Source organism: Sardina pilchardus, chromosome 12 (genome assembly GCF_963854185.1).
Source record: "Sardina pilchardus chromosome 12, fSarPil1.1, whole genome shotgun sequence".
NCBI classification, from domain to species: Eukaryota; Metazoa; Chordata; class Actinopteri; order Clupeiformes; family Clupeidae; genus Sardina; species Sardina pilchardus.
The window spans coordinates 6,497,540-6,520,039 of NC_085005.1; the positions used below are offsets into that span (position 1 = coordinate 6,497,540).

At 47.8% G+C, this 22,500-nt stretch overlaps 1 protein-coding gene across 2 annotated transcripts in view; it reads left to right on the forward strand.

Moving 5' to 3' along the window:
- The window catches only part of rcan2 (regulator of calcineurin 2), an 82,063-nt gene that overhangs the window by 24,042 nt on the left and 35,521 nt on the right, over positions 1-22,500 (forward strand). The window contains exon 1 of one of the 2 annotated variants that reach the window (XM_062550953.1): positions 19,026-19,167. The exons of the other annotated variant lie outside the window; for it this stretch is intronic. Coding sequence (XP_062406937.1) covers positions 19,081-19,167 — 87 coding nt within the window. The 5' untranslated portion in view covers positions 19,026-19,080. Of the gene's footprint in view, positions 1-19,025; positions 19,168-22,500 lie in introns of those variants that run through there. 2 annotated transcript variants of the gene reach the window in all.

The following is a 22,500-nucleotide window of genomic DNA, read 5'->3' on the forward strand; positions in this document are numbered from 1 at the left end:
TTTGTTCCAAGCTGGTCATTAGTGTAATGGAGAGTGTGTGTGCGTGTGTGTGTGTGTATGTGTGTGTGTGTGTGTGTGTGTGTTATGGAGAGAGGTGCAGTAACCTTCAGAGCGAGCGGCCGGGGCTGGAAAATCTATAAATTGTTGAATGTTGGGAACAGCGGCGTCCATCATGGCTAAGCATCAGCTGCTGACAAGCCACCACCAGCTGGCTGCAGCTGTTCCCCTCTCAGGAGGGTCTCCATCTCTCTCGCTGTGTGTGTGTGTGTGTGTGTGTGTGTGTCTGTGTCTGTGTCTGTGTGTGTGTGTGTGTGTGTGTGTGTGTCTGTGTGTGTGTGTGTGTGTGTGTGTGTGTGTGTGTGTCTGTGTCTGTGTCTGTGTGTGTGTGTGTGTGTGTGTGTGTGTGTGTGTGTGTGTGTGTGTGTGTGTGTATGTATCTGCGTTTGTGTGTGTGTGTGTGTGTGTATGTCTGTGTGTGTCCACGCAAAAGTACATGCATATAAACGTTTGTAAATGTGTGTCATGGTGTAGAAATATGCACTTGAAGTAAGTGTGTGTGTGTGTGTGTGTCTGTGTGTGTGTGGATGTGTGGATGTGTGTGTATAAATACACTTTGCAGAAGGGAAGGCATAAGGTGTTAGGAGTGTGTGTGTGTGTGTGTGTGTGTGTGTGTGTGAGTTTGTAGGTGTCATAGTGTTAAGAAAGGGGTGTGGAAGTGTGCTGTTATTATAGTGCAAATTAGACACAAACACAGTAACACACACACAAGAGAGATGAACACAGAGAGAGACAAACAGAGAGATGCACACACAGATACACACTCTCTTGCACACCCAAGATATGCAGGCGCGCACACACACACACACACACACACACACACACACACACACACAGTGTTCATCGGTGACCTTCCCTGTCAGTGGTAGCGGTGTGGTCAGCGTGGATAATTGAAAGGCTGCTGCAGAAGAGAGCCAGCCTGTGTACAGGCCCATTCTGAGCTGCCACTAACTGCTGTGCATCTATTGCTATTGACTGTTTGCTGTTGTTTATTTCATAACCTCGGGGTCTTCGCTCCTTCTGTCTCACGCCTGCTCCTCCACACACACCCTGAATGAGCTATTGATGAGCCATGTGTCAGAAGGCTCCTCTCTCATTGGGAGAAGATGACGGACATACAGTAATAGGACTGCTCAGCACACGGTCCAGACTGCAGTCTGTGTACAATGCATTCTCACACTTGAGTGGATGAATCCGTGGATTTGTTGGGTACTGTATACTGTTGTGTTTAGAATGGATTTTTTTCTGATGTCCATATGATATTCTATCACTGATCTATAAAGTAAACGTGTTCTTTATCTGTATTCTACAGACCGTTTCAAGAAGGTTCCATGATCAGTGTCTTACAGGGGAGCTATAGCTACTACACTAGGCGCGTCACTGAAGCGCTCCATTCAGTTTGTCCTGTAAGTTGAGGAATTAGTTTAAATGTTTCGGGGGGGAAAGTAGTTCTACAAACAAGACAGTTCTACTAGCGATCAAATGTTTAAATTATGACCGGAAATAAACACAACGCGGGATAATGGACTCCACGGTGGTCGGCTTACATAACTGCTGCGTGTCGGGCCGTATTACAGCCTCGATCGTGCATTTATTTATTTGGAGAACCAACCGACCACCGTGTCGTCCATTATCCCTTATAGTTAGCTATCTTATAGCACTACTACAGACAATTGCACTCATAGATGCACTATTACACTCATTGATGCACTTATATTGTGGTTTTTCATTTGTTGTTATAGAAGTGCTCTAAAAAGCTTAAATGTTTATACCATGTTGTAAGTGACTTTGGTTAAAAAGCGCCAGCCAAATGTAATGTAATTTAATAGTTGTTTCCACAAGATTTCCGTATTAACATTCCATATTATGTTATCTTCATGCTGTAGTTTGGAAACTAAATAGAAGGTTCAAGCATTGATTTTGTTTTTCTTGTTAAAAGGGTCTATAGCACTCTATATTCTATAGTCACATCACTGAGTGTTGTGTCACACGTGCACTTTTCCTGACTGGCACGTTGTGTACTGTAGGTACACCCAAGGCCACCGTAGGAGAATCGGCCCATCGTTTACCCGTCCGTCCGCGTGTCCTTATGGAGTACGGCGGAGGAAGCTGAGGACATCGTGGTAATGACCGTTCCTGCTGAGCACGAAGGCACTTACAGTTTGATTCCCCTGACCTCTGCTTGGACTGGGGCTCTAAGAGGGGCTTAAATGGCCAGAGCATATTGGAGGCTTTTAGGCCATTTAAAGGCACTGTAAATCAAGTAAACATAATACTGGTGTGTGTGTGTGTGTGTGTGTGTGTGTGTGTGTGTGTGCGCGTGTGCGTGTGTAGCGCTCATTGATATATTGTTGATTAACTTTAAAATCTTCTAAAAGTCAGAGTTGTTTTATAAGCATGACTTCTTATATACAGTACAACATTGCCATAGACAATATTTCTAATGCTAATATTACATTATTGCACCATTCCTCAGTGGAACTTGCATTAGCCTACAGTAACAGTCTTGCAGTCACTCCCGCTAGCGCTACACTGATGCTGCTGTTCCACAGTCCTGCTAGCGCCACACTGATGCTGCTGTCCCCCAGTCACTCCTGCTAGCACTACACTGATGCTGCTGTCCCACAGTCACTCCTGCTAGCGTAAGGTGACCAGATGTCCGAGACCAAAACCGGGATTATAATCCCAAAAATGTGGGAAAAAAACAGGGATATTTTCAGTTTGACTATCAATCTGATTGAAAAACATACGAGTTGTATCTTCAAAAATGGGGACATATGAAGTTTTTCTGTATTTTCCCGGGGACAGGTAACCAAAACCTGGGATTGTCCCCTGAAGCAGGGGACGTCTGGTCACCCTATGCTAGCACTACACTGATGCTTCTGCTCCATAGTCACTCCTGCTAGCACTACACTGGGTTCACCCTTTTAAAAATGTTCCCAACAAAGGGTCGTATGTTTCTCGGTCCCATACAAAGTGGGGAACATAGGACCTGGGGAACTTAGGTACGCTCCCCACTACACTGAGGCTTCTGTCCCACAGTCATTCCTGCTAGCACTACACTGATGCTGCTGTCCCCCAGTCACTCCTGCTAGCGCTACACTGATGCTGCTGTCCCCCAGTCACTCCTGCTAGCGCTACACTGATGCTGCTGTCCCCCAGTCATTCCTGCTAGCACTACACTGATGCTGCTGCTTCTGATATTACTAGTGCAGCCTCCTCTCCTCCTCATGGTAACCAGGTCTGAGGAGAAAGCGCTAATCCCAAGATTACTCTATTGAAATAAGCAAGGAGTAAATAGCAGAACAGACAAAAAGACACGGTAAGCCATTTAGACCAATGACTGCATGGTTTAGATTGTATGAGCTTCAGTCTCATTCCTCTTGTGTGGGTTCTACAGATGAAAAGTGGGGAGTGCTTGAAGTAGAGGCGATGAATAAAAGAGAGTGATGGCAAGAAAACAAAGACAAATATCGCCCACCTCCACCTCCTCCTCTCCCTCTCCCTCTCCCTCCTCACTCCGTTCTTGGTTCTCCATTGTGGCTTTTGTGATTGGCAAATTCACAGTGAATGGTCTCCAGACGGCCAAGGTTAATTGCGTTTTAAGAATGGGGCGAGATGACAAATTATAAATCACAGACAGGCTGGCCTCCGCGCATTGTGCACCGTCTCTCTCTTTCTCTCTCTCGCTCTCTGGCTAATCTCTGCACACACTCACTGTCTTGCTTTCACACACACACACACACACACACACATACAGACATACACACTTACAGAGACATGCACACAAAGAAACACACATACGTGTGCACACACACACACACACACACAACCACAGAGGATAGGTATTTGAATCTTTTTTCCTCTTCTGACATACCTGTTAAGACCACACACACAGAGAGAGAGGGAGAAAGAGGGGAGAGACAGACAGAGAGAGGGAGAGAAGGAAAAAGAGAGAGAGAGACAGATACATTTTCTTGAAGAGCCTGTTGGCCCCTGCTCCTCTCAGGGTGCCTGTGTGTGGTACAGTATACTGTAGCATGAGGCTCACTTGAGGAGCTGTTAATTGGGTGGGATGTTATTGTTGGCCCTGATGAGTGAGCGCGGTTTTGTCCGTGGGCCCTCTGTGTCCGACAGGGCCATTCGTCATCTCACCGGGAGCCAAGGTGCACCGACCAGAGCCTCCCTTATCTGGCCACCATAAACAGGAACCAAAGAGTCATCAACAGAGCAGAGTGTGTGTATGTGTGTGTGTGTGTGTGTGTGTGTGTGTTTGTCTGTCTCTCTGTCTTTCTGTCTCTGTATGTCTGTCTGTCTCTCTCTGTGTGTGTGTGTGTGTGTGTGTGTGTGTGTGTGTGTGTGTGTGTTCTGTGTGTGTATGTGTGTGTGTCTGTCTGTCTGCCTTTCTCATGACAATGTTCCTCACAGCATTCACGTTCCCAAGCAGAGAGAATGACTGATTGGCGTTGGACTCATTCCGGTGGAGAGAGAGAGAGAAGGTGGCAGATATTAATGTGTGAGCGGAGCACTAGAGGTGAGGGGGACTGGGTGGAAATGGATGAGTTTTCCAGCACAGCTTTTTTTACCTCCTTGATTTTCCGTGTTTTGTTTTGGTGCCGGATGTTCTGGGAAGCATCTCCCTGAAATATGTGCGGAAAATGTTTTTCCGCCCGCTCCTCTCACCACTGGGTCGTGTTGCTTGATCATCATGTCTCCAACTACAACGGAGTCTTTAACCCGGGACGCAGATGACCACGTCCCCAGCTATAGCAACGTTCTACATGTGTAAACATGAAAACACTTGGACACACACACACACACACACACACACACACACACACACACACACACACACATATCTGAACTGGCTTGCCTGGGCTGTGATATGACCATGGGAGCCTTTGAAGCTAAAGGCTGGTGAGAGTCGGATCAGTGCTACATCCACAGTGTGGCTACTCTTCTGTGCTGCTCTCCTGCGCGAGTGTGACGCATGTGCATGCCGTGACGTCTGCCTGGAACACCTCGCCGTTCCCCTGGGAGCGCGGCTCCGCGACCCCGCAGGCTCCTCGGTGTTTGCCGAGCTGTGTTACGAGGCTTAGCGCAAAGCTAACGTAAAGCCAGCGTTTACATGCCAGCGCATATTCTCATTTGGACCAGCTGTATGCTAAGTGTGTGTAACATGCAGCAATACTTTCCCCCATCCCTGCAGCGTCCATAGGGCCAACAACTCTCCTCACGTGTCCACTCATCTGTGGTCACTCCTGGCGGCTTAGCGTTAATTGTGTTCGGAAGAAGGCCTGGAATTGCTGGGATTGGTTAATGCCGAGTATTTCCTAGTAGGCCTCGAGTATCTCGTTTTCCGTGTTCCCTTAGGCAGACATTTAACCTGATCTGTATTTTCAGATGTAATTGCATCTTAAAAGCATTAGTAGACTCGTGTGAGTTGTATCGCATGCTAACCTTTCAGAGGCATGCTGTGGAATGAGAGTTGCGTCATCTTGATGTGAAATTATGAACTCAACATTTGATTTGAACCATTTCAAGTCATGTTGGTTCTCATGACATATTTTGTTTGTTGTTTTGGCTTTGAAGCACACGGTTTGCATGTAGAGGCTGTAGGTGCATGTTAGCTTAGATGACATGGAGGAGTTGGTCTGTTTTTGATCCTATCTTCCTCATCTCTCTTTCCTTTTTCCTCTGTCCTCTTGCTCTCTTTCTTTCTTTCCTCTCTCTCTGTCTTTTCAATCAGCTGCATCTCTTCATCATTGTTTTTATTACTCTTGTGGAAAATCTATATTTCAAGTTGGCTTTTTTCTAAAACCCTGCCAGAATTTGACTCTGTTTGTTTTGACACAAGTCCAATAACCTTGGCCAGTTTTCAAGGTCACACTTCTCATTACAACTTGACATACCCATATCTCTGTAATATTGACGATCGAAGCAGATTTTTTTGAAAGCTTCTACACAAAGGTCTACACACACACACACACACACACACAGAGGCAGCAACATTTTTCTCTCCACATTAAACCACTTTTGCTTTTGTGTAGGCCACCAGTACACCAGTACAGTACATTGCTTTGGAGTGTGTAAGATAAACCAGGCTAAGACCATTTTTGTGTAGTGCCATGAGCACTTAAGTTGTAAAGTAAGCACACATACTGTACACACACACGCACACACACACACACACACACACACACACACATACACTCTCGCCCTTCTTTATCTCTCTTTCCCTCTCACTCTGTCTCTGTCTTTGTCCTAGCCACACACACACACACACACACACACACACACACACACACTGTCCTCCACTGTTTTGTCCTACCATGCCCCCCTGACTCAGCCTCTTAGCCCTAAACCCTTTAAAGCTGACTGAGTTTCCAGTCCAGTGTTCCAAGTCAACAGGATGATGCGGGTGTTTATCCACAACATTCTGTCTCTGTGTCTCATTGTGTGTGTGTGTGTGTGTGTGTGTGTGTGTGTGTGTGTGTGTGTATGTGTGTGTGTGTGTGTGTGAGAGAGAGAGAGAGAGAGAGAGAGAGAGAGCGATCAGCAAATCTAATCATTTTTTTCTCACTTGTACTTTCTGTCTCTTTTTCTCTCTCTATCCCTCTTTTCCTGCTTTTCTCTCTCACTCAGCAAGTCAATAAAAAATCGTCTGATTCCATTTCCATGTCAGATTAAAAAACGAGGATCTGCCACCCGCCCTCCAACACACACACACACACACACACACACACACACATACCGCAACCGTTTGCTGAGTCCTAGTTTGATGTTTGCGTAAGCTCAAACGCTAACACCTTCATTTTCCAAATAAATTGCCGTGCTCCCTATCTGATCCGCCGACAACAGCCCAAACAGCGGGGCGAACGCGGCAGAGCTCCGCGGAGCACGGAGGGTATTACGGAGGGGGCTAAATATAAAGTTGCGCATGCACGGCGGGCAACACCACCTCTCGGAATGCAACAGAAGCAATTTAAGAACAATCATGCCACCGAAAGCCATGGGCTCAGTCAGATTATTTTTTAATAAAGATATGCAGTGATGAGGGCTTAGGAGATATCTGTGTGTGTGTGTGTGTGTGTGTGGGGGGGGGGGGGGGGTCGTTGTGCGTGTGTGCGTATCTGTGTGTGTGCGTGGTTGCGTGTGCGTGCACGCCAGCGCGCACTTGTGTGTGAATGTGGTGTGTGTGTGTGTGTGTGTGTGTGTACATGTGTTTCAGTTATACCATCGGGCATATTCATGTCTCCCCCTTTAATCTTAACAGTTTCTTCTCCTTAAGCCCTCCAGACATCATCGCTCACTGGCCTGAGATCAGACAGGAAGCGCTGAGCCCCCCTACTCACACGCACACACACACACACACACTCACACACACACTCACACACACTCACAACCCACATTCTCACTCACTCACTCACATACTCTCTCTCTGTCATACACACTCACACACACACACACACACACACACACACACACAGCGTTCTCCCAAAGCCACCTGTTTGTCTTCCAGTTCCAGGGGAGAGGCTTGTGGCTCTGGCTGGTGCTGTGTACTGTGGATGGATGAGCGACTGAACTGCAGCCACCTCAGCCTGAAACCTATTACCCCAGGGTGGGCAATGGGTGGGTTAGACAAGGGGGTCAGTGGCAGTGTGTGGTCACTGAGGCCAGGAATGCGGAGTTGTGTGTGTAAGGAGTGCGGAGTTGTCTGCGTAAAGAACACAGAGTTGCGTGTGTGTAAGAACGCAGAGTTGTGTGTGTGTAAGGAGTGCAGAGTTGTGTGTGTGTAAGGAGTGCAGAGTTGTGTGTGTGTAAGGAGTGCAGAGTTGTGTGTGTGTAAGAACACAGAGTTGTGTGTGTGTAAGGAGTGCAGAGTTGTGTGTGTGTAAGAACACAGAGTTGTGTGTGTGTAAGGAGTGCAGAGTTGTGTGTGTGTAAGAACACAGAGTTGTGTGTGTGTAAGGAGTGCAGAGTTGTGTGTGTGTAAGAACACAGAGTTGTGTGTGTGTAAGGAGTGCAGAGTTGTGTGTGTGTAAGAACACAGAGTTGTGTGTGTGTAAGGAGTGCAGAGTTGTGTGTGTGTAAGAACACAGAGTTGTGTGTGTGTAAGGAGTGCAGAGTTGCGTGTGTGTAAGAATGCAGAGTTGTGTGTGTGTTGGAACAGAGAGTTGCGTGTGTACAGTATAAGGAGCACAGAGTTGTGTGTGTGTAAGGAGTGCAAAGTTGTGTGTGTGTAAGGGCGTTTACGGGTCCGGTATGAAGAGTACTCATGACGATGGCTATCACAGAGTAATGTGCCTCATGGTTCTCCCGTGCATAAAGAACAGTGTGTGTTCTTACGGCATTTCCGGTGGCACAGAAAACAGCAATGAACTAATGGTAACTTGGGGATAAACAAAAATGTAAAAAAAAAGTTTTAGAGTCGACATTTTGTAGAGCATTGCGCTAAAGGCCGGTTCATTTTCATTTCAAAGTACAGTATCTGCGTTTGAACATTTCAGCCAGAAAGCTCTTGAGGATTGAGATGGTCTATAGAGTCATGCAGTGGTGAGGAGGCATGTGATAGTGTGCTTGTGTGAGGGACTATTGATTTGGGCGGGACAACCTTAATGCTCTTTTTACTCTTGTGCATGCTGTCTTTCAGTCTTTAGTTCACTCGTTTTGCTATTTTGTTTTTCTCTTTCTTTTGTACATGTTTTTAATTTTATGATGTAACTCCGATGCTCTCTCTCTCTTTGCCTTTCTTCCTCTCTCTCTCTCTCTCTCTCTCTCTCTCTCTCTCTCTCCCCTGAGTGACTCTTTGAAAGACTCCACCATGTCTGCAGCTGAGCTGTATTTTGAAGTATACTTACACAGCACATTGACCCCCACGACTTTGCTGCAGTCATCAAAACATTCCCTCCTAAACGTCCGCGCTTGCGTAATGGCAAATGACAGGCCAGGCTCTCTCCCCCATCCCCACTCTCGACCTCGTCTGGAACTTATACTGGGTTTATTTGTCAAAAGCCCCGCGCTCGTTTTCTCTCCAAACAAACCCAAAAAGTGATGAGTTGTCTCTCCACATTTTTAAAAATAGTCTTCTCGCCATGACGAGATTAAAATTCCCCATGGAAGGAGTGAGCGTACAAGTATACAGAACTGGGGGAGAGATGGAGAGGAAGGAAGGATGGATGGATGGAAGGATAGATAGATGGATGGATGAGAGAATTGAATCGGGGACATGAGCCAAAAACCTGCCTACTCATCTTACAGCAACACACACTTGACAAGTGTATTGTAATCCTGTTAGCTCTTTCTCCATCACGACAGTCCACATGGAAACAGTCTCTGACAGACATTGGCAGAGCTAGTAGGGCAAGATTTATGTCTGTTAAGAAACACACACACACACACACACACACACACACATTCTTACACACATTCTCACACACATACGCATACACACACAGAAAGGGAGAGGAAGACACAATCACACACGATATCTTTGAGAAGAGATGTTGTCGTTGTCCTCTGATGTGGCTGTGGCAGTGACAGAGTGAACGCACCATGGCAGCAGACGCGGAGGGGAGCGAACGCACCATGGCAGCAGAGGTGGAGGGGAGTGAACGAACGCACCATGGCAGCAGAGGTGGAGGGGAGCAAACTAACGCACCATGGCAGCAGAGGTGGAGGGGAGCTAACAAACGCACCATGGCAGCAGACGCGGAGGGGAGCGAACGAACGCACCATGGCAGCAGATGCGGAGGGGAGCGAACGAACGCACCATGGCAGCAGACGCGGAGGGGAGAGCGCGCCTGACGACAGCCCTTGACAAGCGTCACTGTACCGCAACATGTAACATGTTATGACACTCCCATCTCACTTCGCTCTCGACTCTTACTGTGCTGTCGGTCCCCCCCCCCCAAAAAAAAAAATAAGGGGGAGGGGGGGTAACCAAGCCTGTGGGGCTGGGAGGATGGAGACAGTTTCCCTTTATGATATAGCCCATGTAGCCACTAATGGGCATCCACTATGAGTGGGGAATACACACAGAAGACATGGCTAAAGACACGCCTGAATTCTGAAGTTCAAGTGTAGTGGGTGAGGCTGAGTAAGAGGTGTCATTTAGCTGAATTCATCTCATAAATCACATACAGCACAACGCTCATAGCATCATCAAAGCATCATCCTCTAATCGACAGAGCTCTAGATAATGATAAATATTGAGACGGTTTTGTCCCCTAGGCCTGGATTATTATCAAATATCCACTGCCACATAAACTCTCTTCTGTCTTCTGAGTCAAAACTGGAAAGATCAGGGTCGAAGGAAAACAACAACAACAAGCAATGGATGGCCTCGCTATCGGCCCATGTGTCCACTCCAGTCCAGCAGACACTGAGATTGACACCCAGGCACTAAACAGTAGCTTCACTTGTCCTTCAGCCACAGGGCAGCATTGGGAAACAGCGTAAAAGTGGGTCCTAACAGACTATGTCCCACAGACAGGAGAGGAGCAGGCAGCTGACCAAACTGGGTGTGACAGCTGAAAGGAGGGAGAGAGAGAGAGAGAGAGAGAGAGAGAGAGAGAAATGAACACAGGGACCATGGATCAAGAGGCAAGAAAGAGAGAGAAAGAATAACTAGAGAAATAGAGCGTGAGTGGCCAAGAGAGGGATAAAAACAGAGATAGAGAGAAGGAACTAGTGACAGAGAGAGAGAGACTGAAATGGATATGTATAGAGAGAAAAACCATAGAGGGAAAGAAAGAACCAGAGAGAGAGAGAGGGAGTGAAAGAACCGGAGAGAGAGAGAGATGAAGTCAAAGAGCAGCAGAGAGGGAGAGGGAGTGAGAGAACCAGAGAGAGAGATGGAGTGAAAGAGCCACAGAGAGGGAGAGAGAGATGGAGTGAAAGAGCCACATAGAGGGAGAGAGAGTGAAAGAAACAGAGGGAGAGAGAGAGGGAGGGAGAGATGGCGAGTGTGTGAGGTGTGAGGCTGGCAGTGCTGTGCTGTGCTGATGGGAGTGATGGATGGGAGTGGGTCAGTGGAGGGCTGGCAGCCATGCTGCTGATTGGTGTGTAATGGGTTTCCTGCCACACTCCACACACTCCACTCTAACAGGACACAGCTAGACAAGATTACAGCTCACATGACTGCATCTCACACACACACACACACACACACACACACACCACACAGGCACCCCACTCCATAGCCGAAGAAATGAACACATGCTCATAAGTGTGTGTGTGTCTGTGTCTGTGTGTATGTGTGTGTATACGTACGTACAGACATAAACCTGACTGTGTGTGTGTGTGTGTGTGTGTGTGTGTTTGTGTCCAACTTAATGCCTGCCATGGAGGCACACGTACACACACGTATACACACGTACACACACACACACACACACACACACACACACACACACACACTGGCTCCAGATAGCGATCGTCTCCACAAACAGCTGGCTTCCCGGCAGTGATTAAGACGGGTGCCGGCCACAGCTCTGCTACGTGCAGAGTCACGGGTAACTGAGGCCCTAATGTGTTGGACAAGCACACCGAGGGGAACCTGCTCGGCCCTGGACACAAAGCACCTTCAAGGGCACTGACGTACAGTACAGTACAGGACCCGGGGCTGACCGCTCTCTATGGCTCTGAACTTCCTCTGCTAAAGTGGACAGGAGCCAAATCAAAGCGGTCGTAGGAAATCAGATGAAAGATGTCCACTTCCTCTGTGGTCAGGACATGGAAGGATGGTTGCAGGTTGTTGTTTCTAGAGTGTATGTGTTCAATCAATTTTTTTTTTTTTTTTGCCTAAAACAGAGGATAGCATTGGGCAAGTGCAGCTTTTAAAGTCAGGCCAGTATCAATGTGCCATGTCGTCATCCCCTCTCTATACACACACACACACACACACACACACACACACACACACACACACACACACACAAATATATCACGCCATATCCTGTTGAGGTCCAAACCAATCATCCATGCTGTGTGAGTAGAGATGTCTATTGACATTCTACTTATTATTATGTAATTTATGAGCCTATTCCATCATGCGGTTTTATGTCAGTGTGAGTGTGTGTATCTGTGTGTCTGTGTGTGTGTGTGTGTGTGTGCGCGTGCGTGTGCATGTGTGTTTGTGTGTGTATGTGTGTGTGTGGCTGTGTGTGTGTGTGTGTGTGTGTTTTGTTTGTTTTATTGCTGGGAAAAATTGATTTGAGCGTCACACATCATTGCCCGAATAACCCGTCTCTGTCATGTCAAATCAGAGCCAAGTGACGCACAGCGCCCGTAATTAAATGGTCTCAGATTTGAGCATCGACAGTTTAATTGGACCCAGAGATTGTTGGGGAAGATGGAAGGACCAAAGAGAGAGAGAGAGAGGCGAAAGAGAGAGAGAGATGCCAAATGCATGCTTTCCTAAGTGGCAGGACACAAATCCAGTGGCATCCATAAATGTTTCCATTACTCCAAAAGGAGTGTGGAATCTGCATTCCCATTCCTGCTGGTGCTGCGCCTGCTCGGAATGGGATTAAAGAGAGCAAGTAGAAAGCTGTCAAATATTGACTCACAAACACAGGGGAGGGTTGGTCTTATACAACGACCCGTAATCCTTTAAAGAAAAGCAAATCCTTGCACTTAATCGATTCGCCAGGGTCCTGAATTTCCGTTTATTTAAGGAAACGACTTTCTCCAAATTTAGACACAGTGTTTGATGCGCCACTCTTTGGAGGGGGGGAGGAAAAAGCAAACGTTGGGTTATTCAACATCTTGTCTGGCGGCGTGGCACCACCAGTGGAGGGGCTATTTATAGAGTGTTGATGCAAACTCCCAGCAGGCCGGGCCTCTATCACGGGCAATTTGCTGATGTCCAGCGGATCGTTAAGGATCAGCATGCGCTATTAGGATCGCAGTTATAGCTGTCAGCTGTTTGGAGGGACCAAGCTCCACCGGGATCAACGTCCATCTGATGTAATCATTCGATTTTCTCTCCCTCTCTGTCTCTGTCTCTCTCTCTCTCTCTTTCTCTCTTTCCACTGATCGGTACCATTTCAAGACAATGTGATCTTTTTTTTTAAAGATTTTTTTTTTTTGTCATAATGGAAGATAAATCTATTTATGTGCTAATCTCTCCCAATCATCCACATATGCCTCCTTCACTCAAGTGTTACACTGCGGTGTAATCCTCGCCAGAAATTGATGTTAGATGACGGAGGCTAAAAATCCTGCTTGAAAGAGACTTAATCCCGCAGAAATTGTTCCTAATCCCGTCCAAAATGGAGCCTAATCGGGTGGAGACGCTGCTTCGCCCGTGCTTCTGCGGGATGCGTCGGACAGTGGGGACAGCAGGGGGAAGGCGGGTGCTCTCTCCGCCCTGCATGGTGCTCTTGCGTTGCCTAGGCAACAGCCCTGGTTTTGATACGGCGAGCCCTGTTAAATGTGGTGCATTCCCCCTGGTGATGGCATGACCTTGAAACACCTGTCCGTACCGATTTTCTGTCGGCCGTGTTCAAAGAAGTGGTTGACCTCTGGCACTTAGAGTCCATGTCTGTACCCGCCCTGCTTGACACACAAACACTAACACCTCGCACCCCACACATACTCACACACACACACACACACACACACACATACAAAAATAGCATACTCAAACACACACACACACACACACACACATACACATGTTGATGTCATTACTGTAAGCACACAGCAAAAATCACCCACTAGGGGATTTGCATGTGATGTACCTACTGACCGAGATAGCGCCGGGCTCCAGCTCTATTTTGATAATGATGACTGATCGACCCCACATGGGGGCCGGATCAGGGCCAGGCGCTGCTCTGCCATTGGCTGGCGTCTGGCGAGAGACGGCGGCGCGCCTGGGAGATCAGAGCTGCTGGCAGCAGGCTGGGTTGAGACGTCTGCTTTACTTATTCAGCACTCGTCATGTCTTATTCATTCAGCCTCCTCCCAAAGCACTCACCTACTTTGGGCCAAATTCTCCAAGAATACTAATTGTATTTGCCCACTCTTTACACATGTATTATTTATTTGTTGTTGTTGTTGTTGTTGTTGTGTGTGTGTGGTGTGTGTGTGTGTGTGTGTGTGTGTGTGTGTGTGTGTGTGTGAGTGTGTGTGTATTTGTGTGTGTGTGTGTGTGTGTGTTTATTTGTGTGTGTGTGTGTGTCTGTGTGTGGGGTGTGTGTATGTGTGTATCTGTGTATGGTGTGTGTGTATGTGTGTGTGTGTGTGTGTGTTAGCAATGTGTGTGTGTGTGTGGAAGAGAGAGAGAGATTGTTCCTAAAAAGCTTTGCTGAAGACTGCACCACTGGTTCTGCCCTGTAGCCTTGTGTTCCAACTGGTTGGTTTTCACCCCTGCTACGTACAAGCTAGATTCAGTGCAGCGCACTCAGTGCTCAATTTTCTCTACACACAAACAGAGGCAGGTAGATGAAAGAGACAGCAGATGTTGCATAGAAATAGATGCAAGACACACACACACAGTTATACACACAAATGCTGTGTTTGATCATTTGTCCTTTTCTCTGTTTTCTCTTGATGGGACAAGTGTGTACACACACACAGAGAGAGAGAGAGAGAGAGACACACACACAGACGCACACAAATGTGCACAAGAGGGCTTTGAAGTTTTTGTCAGTCAGTTCAGAGCCCATCGCTCATTACCAATTCATGGCTGCCATTTTTAGTCCTAGAAAAAGTTTTTTACTTGTAATAAGAAATAGCTTGTACCTATGGCAGGGAGGGATCAAAACACTACTGTGTATTCAATTGTGTGTGTGTGTGTGTGTGTGTGTGTGTGTGTGTGTGTGTGTGTGTGTGTGTGTGTGTGTGTGTGTGTGTTTACATAATGGTCCTTCTTTTCTGCTCCCTTTGTTTTATTACTCTGCCTCAACAACACAGCAAATGTTAAAGCACTGGGCAAGGCACACTGGCTCAGAGGAGCAGGAGGTTGGTGATGTCCATAGATAATAAACAACACCAGGCACATTCTTCTCCAAATCTCCCTGTCTCAGAAGGCTCTTTCCACATGATTCATTCTTAATGCGATGAGATGAGAAGCGAAGTAAAGCCAGCACAGATAACAAAGACCATAGATAGAGTGAAAGAAGGTGAGAGAGAGAGGGAATGTGAGAGAGAGAGAGATAGAGGAAAGAATGCAGGATGTTCCAGAGGAAGTTAGCCGTCCAAAAATCCTCAAGCAAATACACAAACACAGGAGAAATATCTCAAGTTAATAGGGAGAAATACAAAGAATAAGATGTAATTTTGAAAAGGTTTTGAGTTTAGATGTCCTTGGCCTGCACTTGTAGGAACAGTGTTTACAAACTAGCAAGAGGGAGGGAGGATGTGTGTGTGTTGGTGCATGTGTGTGTTTGTGTGTGTGTCAGGGTTGATAGTGGGACAGCATGTAGATACTGTTGTTCTCTGGGGGACAATAAGGTTCCGACTCTCCTGTTGCTCATGCTGGGCTTTTCTGAAGTGTATACCTCAGGAGAGCACTGTTGCAGAAACGTTTATTTCACATTGAATTTGGCTAAATCACAGAGAGAAAATGGACGAGAATAACGAGTCTGTTTGTGTTTGGAGTTTCCGCCTCCCTGCAGCGAGAAATTGAAATCGTAGACACGTCCCGTGGTTGTTGTCGGTTGTGTAATGACACAAATCAGGTTGATTGTGATTGGCACCCTATGGTAGACTTGTTACGCAGAATTTTGAAGAGGTTTTCGGGAGACAACACACTTCTGAGTCTACATGAATGAATCTGCAGGAGCCTGTGTCTGGCTTATGATTTATTGTCAGGCTTTAACTTTCTTCCGTGCGGTTTCACAAAGAGTGTCTAGATCATGCTGAGGTCCAAGTCAATGCTTCCTGAAGTAAACTCACTCACTCACGTGGAAGAGAAGTTTCTTGTTTGGTTCCGCTATGGATTTCTGCAGATGTTTTCCAATAGAATAGACTGTACAGGATACACAGAGCAGTGTTTAGTGTCTGCATGCAGTGTTGTGGTGTGTGAAGATTTCATCTAACAATCTGTTATTATGCCGTCAGTCTGCTATAACATGCAATGCTAATTACACATGGTATGATACTGCTGATTTAGATACAAGGGATTTAGCCTGATTTGTTTTGAACAAACCAAACGACCTAAACTGGAAAAGAAAAAGGAAAAGCAAAAGGAAACGAAGACAGGCAAAGACATAAAGAGCAACAGGAAGGACGTTTGACATGGAACAGAGTGGGACAGGGTCAGAATCATACTCTCGCCCTCTCGCTGTCCTCTTTCTGCTCGATGGGTGTTTGAGATGCAGAGTGTCAACCCCCCACAACACTCACACACACATACACACACACACACACACACCCCGCCACACCTTCGCTCACCTTCCTCCCTCGCTCCTCTCTCCCCGGCCCACTCCAAACACCCTCTCCTGGGCACCGCAATCACAAGCCCCACTAGCGCAATTAGCCTAACCGCCTGTCCTCCTGTATCAGTGCATTAGCGGCCCCGAGCAGCCTGCTCCTGCGAACACAAAAGCAGCCACTTGGGATTCAAGATGGAGGGGGGGGGGGCGTGGAGGGTGTTACGTCAGCGCTCGCTCCCCCTCTCAAAGGTCACCTATGCCCTCCGAATCACACCGAGAGAGGAGGAGGGCATTTATTGACAAGAGAAGTGATTTTCCATTTTGGTGGAGGACTGTGGTGGGAGGGGAGGGGCGAAAGGGAGAATTGTCATGTCAAGGCTGGCGGAAAGGTAAACACAGAATATGACCGTCGGATGAAGCAAGCAGGCGGTCAGGTGGTCAGCCGTGGTTTTATGGTCTCCACAGCCGAGCTGACAGGTCAGTGACATCCTATTGCATTGGTGTCGGCGCTCTATTGTTTCCACAGCACCTGCTCCTTCTCTCCAATAGCAGTCGGAGTCAGGGGCTAGTTCATCTAAGACTGGCCACCCCCACCACCCTCCCGGCTCCTCCGAGAGTGGCGACTGAATGTGAAGCATGTACTACAAAGCCCATAAACCACCAAACGGTTTTCCCCGCATGCCACAAGGGGCTGAGGGGCTTGATCAAGAACACCTGTTTCCATCCGTTAGTCCGTCTCTTTCCATTAGGTTCCCCTTGCGGCCTTCCATAACATTATCATTTATTCTTATACAGTATATCGGTACAGGAACCAGGGGGATTCAGAGTACTCTGGGACACATACAGTATGCCAGGTCAAGGGGCACAGCATTGAACCCTGAGGGCAAATCGTGCATCATACATGACTAACATGTTGGCCCCATTTTTGTTATGAGAATACCAGCACGATCCATGAATCATTTAAGAGTGTTATGGTATTTCGTCCCCACAACAATCCTGGTCCCCATAGTGCAACATCACACACACACGCACACACACACACACACACACACAGACAGCCATACTTACAACTCACACTCTTTTGTCTGTGTCGGGACTGTTTTGGCTGGCTGGCTGGCTGTTAGAGGGGCGATTTGATATGTAAATGTGTGGAAAAAAACATCTGAATTATTGATCCCCTGTTCTGCTCGCCGGGTTAGCTGCAGTGGTGGAGGCAGCGGCGACGTCACTGGGATCTGCTTCTACTTACACCCCGCTAGGCGCTCCACCTCAGCGCTCCACTGAGGCCAACAAAGAGCATGTTGTCCACACTACATCAGCAGCCCTGTGATAGCAACTCAATCAGCTAATCTGGAATAGATGGACCCGCTGATATCAGACTTTCCGAATAGGGCTCCCCCTAGTCCCCCTTAGTCAACCTGAAGCTGATATTTGCTTATTATAAGTCAGTGAAGAAATTTCACAGTGCTTATTTTCGCTTCTTACTATAGCCATATGGCCATTCAAGATGTTGTGATAAGACATAGAAAAGTGCATAGTTGTGTTCTTTGCAGCAGTAGAGGTCCTGTACGCTCCATGCAGAGTGTGTTTTGGTGCAAGGTCGGCCAGTCCAGAGAGAGTGCGAGCCCCTGCATATCCTCATCCTGCAGACTCGTTCAGAAGTTCTAGAACATTCTCACGGTGACAAGGCTGAAACAAGAAACAGAAATGGCTGCGCGTCTGTCTCCCCTTGTTAAGATGGAAGAATGTAGATTGTGTGTGTGTATATATGTGTGTGTGTGTGTGTGTGTGTGTGTGTAAAAGGCTTGAGATCTGCAGGAATGAGTCATGCACCACAGAAAAGCCTGTCTGCTCTGCACTGACTACAACCAGCTTCGGCACATCATCATTTTCTGTTTGCTTCACTGCATTACAACTAAAACCCCCCAACACACACACGCGCACACAGACACACACACACACACACACACACACACACATCAAAACAGAGATGAAAAGGAGAGTTGGAGATGGAGATATGGGTGAGGCGGGGGGGGGGGGGGGGGGGGTGAAAAAGTGAAAAAGAAACAGCTCTGGCTATTTGATTGAGTGAGGCTGTGATGTCATTGAAAGGCAAGCGTGTGTGTATATGTATGTATGTGTACATGTGTGCGTGTGTGTGTGTGTGTGTATATGAGTGTGTGTGTGTGTGTGTGTGTGTTTGCGTGCGCGTCTGTCCGCGCCTGTGTGCAGGAGAGAGTGTGAGAGGGAGGGGAGCAGCCAAGACTCTGCTCTCTTCCTCCCTCCCTCTCTCTCTACCTCCCTCCCTCCCTCCCTCCCTCGTTTCCCTCTCATTCGTCCGCTCTCTCTCTCTGTGTCTGTCGCTCTGCCTCGCTGGAGTAGAGGATCAGAGTGCTAGCAGGGGGAAGAAAAGGAGAGCGTGCGCTGTGCTCTTCAGGCTGCCTAAACAAACACACACACACACACACACACAGGCGCACCGTCCTGCATTGGCTACTTTGGGCACACATTTAAACTCTTAAGCTAGCAGGCACCCAGACGCAACCACATACGTATACACAGTATACTATACACACACACACACGCACGCGCGCTAGTCGTTGAGGTTGTGACGAGCTCACATCGGTCCTGGTGAAAGATGCCGTCCCGCAACTTGGACTGTGATGTGTCCACGCTCATTGCCTGTGTGGTGGACGTGGAGGTCTTCACCAACCAGGAGGTCAAGGTAGGCAGGGATGTGTGTGTGTGTGTGTGTGTGTGTGTGTGTGTGTGTGTGTGTGTGTGTGTATGTGTGTGTCTGTGTCTGTTGTCATGTTGGTGTTGAGAGAGCAGCCAACTCTCTTGCCCAAGTCTGTTTGTGTTATGATCGCCGTGAAATCAGACAGGGATGTGTGTGTTTGTTTGTGTGTGTGTGTGTGTGAGTGGGTGTGTGTGTGTGTGTGTGTTGTCATGTTCGTGTTGAGAGAGCAGCAAACTCTCTCGCTCAGGTCTGTTTGTGTTGTGATCGCCGTGTGAGTTTAAACTCCGTAGAAATCCTGTGACAGCTTTTGTTGGCTTGATTTATGCAGCTGTGGTTTAAAGGTTGTGAGCGAGCGCAGTGTTTTTTCGGTGTGCCATGTGTCATGTCCTGAATTTAGCGCAACTTGCTCCATTAAAAGTCACACCGTTTACAACGGCGTTGACAGTAAACAGAGGCAAAGTTTCAAAGTTGTTCTTGGTCTTTCTGTGAGATATTTCAGGATGTGGAAGTGCATAAGGTGTCTGAGTTTCTCTACCTGTGCTATGTGGACCGTTTTGGCATGAGTAGCCTGTAGTAAGCGCGTTATTAGTCATATCTTAGCTCAAACTCATGACATGTTTTATGAGGCACGAGAAACATGACAGTAGAACGCTTGGCATGTCATGTGGATATGTCTGCATGCTTATGAGTGTGCCATTGCTTCGGAAAATATCTTTGAAGAGCTTCAAATGTTTCTGTGTGAAACTGCTTTAGTGTGTGTGTGTGTGTGCGTGTGTGTGTGTGTGTGTGTGTATTCATGTGGAATGCACACTCATCACATCTTATATAATGTAAACACTGCCATGGTGCTCTCTCCAGTAGTGGCTAGTGTACACAGTGCGGTGCTGCGCGTTTGACCATAGGTAAAATCATGAGTGTGTGTGTGTGTGTGTGTGTGTGTGTGTGTGTGTGTATGAAAGTGTGCTGTGTGTGCTGTGCTGCCCATAGGTAAAACCGTGTGCATGCCATGCATGTGTATTTATGTGTGTGTGTGTGTGTGTGTGTGTGTGTGTGTGCGCGCTGTGCTCTCAAGTGCGGCAGCTCTGCATTGGCGCAGCAGAGAAGGACCACGGTGGTGTCTGTCTCAATGCCCGCGCGCCAACCAGCCAGCCAGCCGTGCTTCTGTGAATCACTCCACATCACGCTACCCATCCTCTAACACCCCCCCCCCACACACACACACACACATACACACACACGCACACACACACTCATACCCCTACCCAGCTCTTTTCCATTCATAAAAAATTCCCCTCTGCATCACTTTCATCTCCTTCCCGCAACAGAAACCACAAACACACACACATACACGCATACACTCCCACACACACGCATACACTCCCACACACACACACATAAATACACACACACATACTTAGCATGTGCAGTAAAACGCACACACCACTCAAAATATACACTTGGCTAAGCTATAAACAAGGCTGAATCCAAACTTGTGCCTGTGGATGCTCAGTTCCCATTCTAAATCTTCTGTGTTTTTGTTTTGTTGTGTTTTGTTTTGGTTCCTCATTCTTGGTTAGGCGATTGGGATAAATATTTAATCCTTACCTTCACCTCTCGGCTGTCGGAAAGCCTGGGAGTTTCCTAGACGGTTAATCTTCGCTGTCTCCCGGGAGGGGAGGAGCGGAGGAGCGGATTCGGCAGGAAACAGGGCGGAAGTTGGCTGGACAGTGGACATCCTAACCTGGCCAGCTTCTCTGCCTTACCTGCTCCAGTGAGTCAGAGAAAAGTACCTCCGCTGCGAGCTCGACGTGGACACACGGACGCTGACGGAGACGGCCAGCACTCCATGCACTTCCTTCCTGACCGCTCCGTTCACTCTGAGTGACCGCTCACTCGCCAAAGGGCTGGGGGCAGATGGAACGAGGCCTCTGGCCACTGAACACTGCAGGGAACGAAAGCCATCAACCACATGTTAGCCTGGCCAGACAGGAGTCTCAGGGATGAGGTGAGAGAGAGAGAGAGAGAGAGAGAGAGAGAGAGAGAGGCCCAAGAGGAGGAGAAAAAGATGAATAAGTGTCCCTCTGGGTCCTGTGCAAAACGGCTGGCCATGGGGCCTGCCTGATGGTTTGGGTGGCTGTTTGTGTATGTGTTCTGGGTGCGTTGTATGCCGAGGTGGACTGGACATCCCAGGTTCAGAAAGTGAAAGTCCTGCCAAGTATTTGATCCAACCATTTAGCAAACCATCCTAATTAACAGCCAGTTAGATCAGATAATGAGTGATATCACCTGTGTTAAGTGCACAGGTAGAAAGAATATATGGCAGGACTTTCACTTTCTGGAGCCGGGATGCCTCTTGTTGTATGTATGTACGTAGCGTATGTATGTGTGTATGTATGAGCACACAGAGTGAGGCAGTGCAGGTGGAGGTCGTTCATCAGCGCCTCTATGCTGCGCTATCAGATCCATCTGCAACGCCACGGGACACAGACAGCTGCCTGGTTCCACTGTCACATTTATTTGGAGGTGTCAGCCGTTTCAGGGACTTCAAGGATGCTCCATCTCTTAAGTGTAGATGACACACAAGTGCAAATCTGGAGTGTCTCTGTGTGTGTGTGTGTGTGTGTGTGTGTGTGTGTGTGTGTGTGTGTGTGTGTGTGTGTGTGTGTGTGTGTGTGTACACAACTGTGTGTAAAAGTGGTTTTATCATTTGTCTTGTTCACATCAAAGAAGCGCAGGTACCTTTCTCTCACCCCTGTGACAGACGCACTCATCTCTCTCCTGGCGGCCATGTTTTCCTGAGGCTCCTTGTTTCCACTGTATCAAAGATCCTTCATTACTATCGGCTGTAACCCTCTCTGACTGTACTCTGCGCACTGTGTGAACGTCAGCATGGTCAAGATGGGCCTCTTCAGAAGCTTCTCCATGTTGCTTCTCTGGGTCCCAAAACAGGTTGCTCTCTCTCTCTCTCACCCTCTCTCTCTCTCTCTCTCTCTCTCTCTCTCTCTCGGCCGCGGAGTGGAATTCTTGGACTTCTTGGCCTCTCTCTCGTTTCACTCCCTCACATCCCATTGTTTACCAGTCGCGCCGTTTCAGAGACACTCTAGAAGCCGAGAGCCTCGCTGGCCTTTGTCAAAACACCGTGTCCCGGCTCCTGCATTCTTTCTCTCTCTCTCTAAATACTGCGGGACCACGCTTCTTCATCAGCGTGTACCTGGTGTCCACCTTCCACGTGTGTGCTCTCGCGCCACGTGACGTCACGCGGCGCTAGCACGAAGGAGGGCAAGCGTAGCGTGCTAAGAAGTGTTTCCGAGCACACGT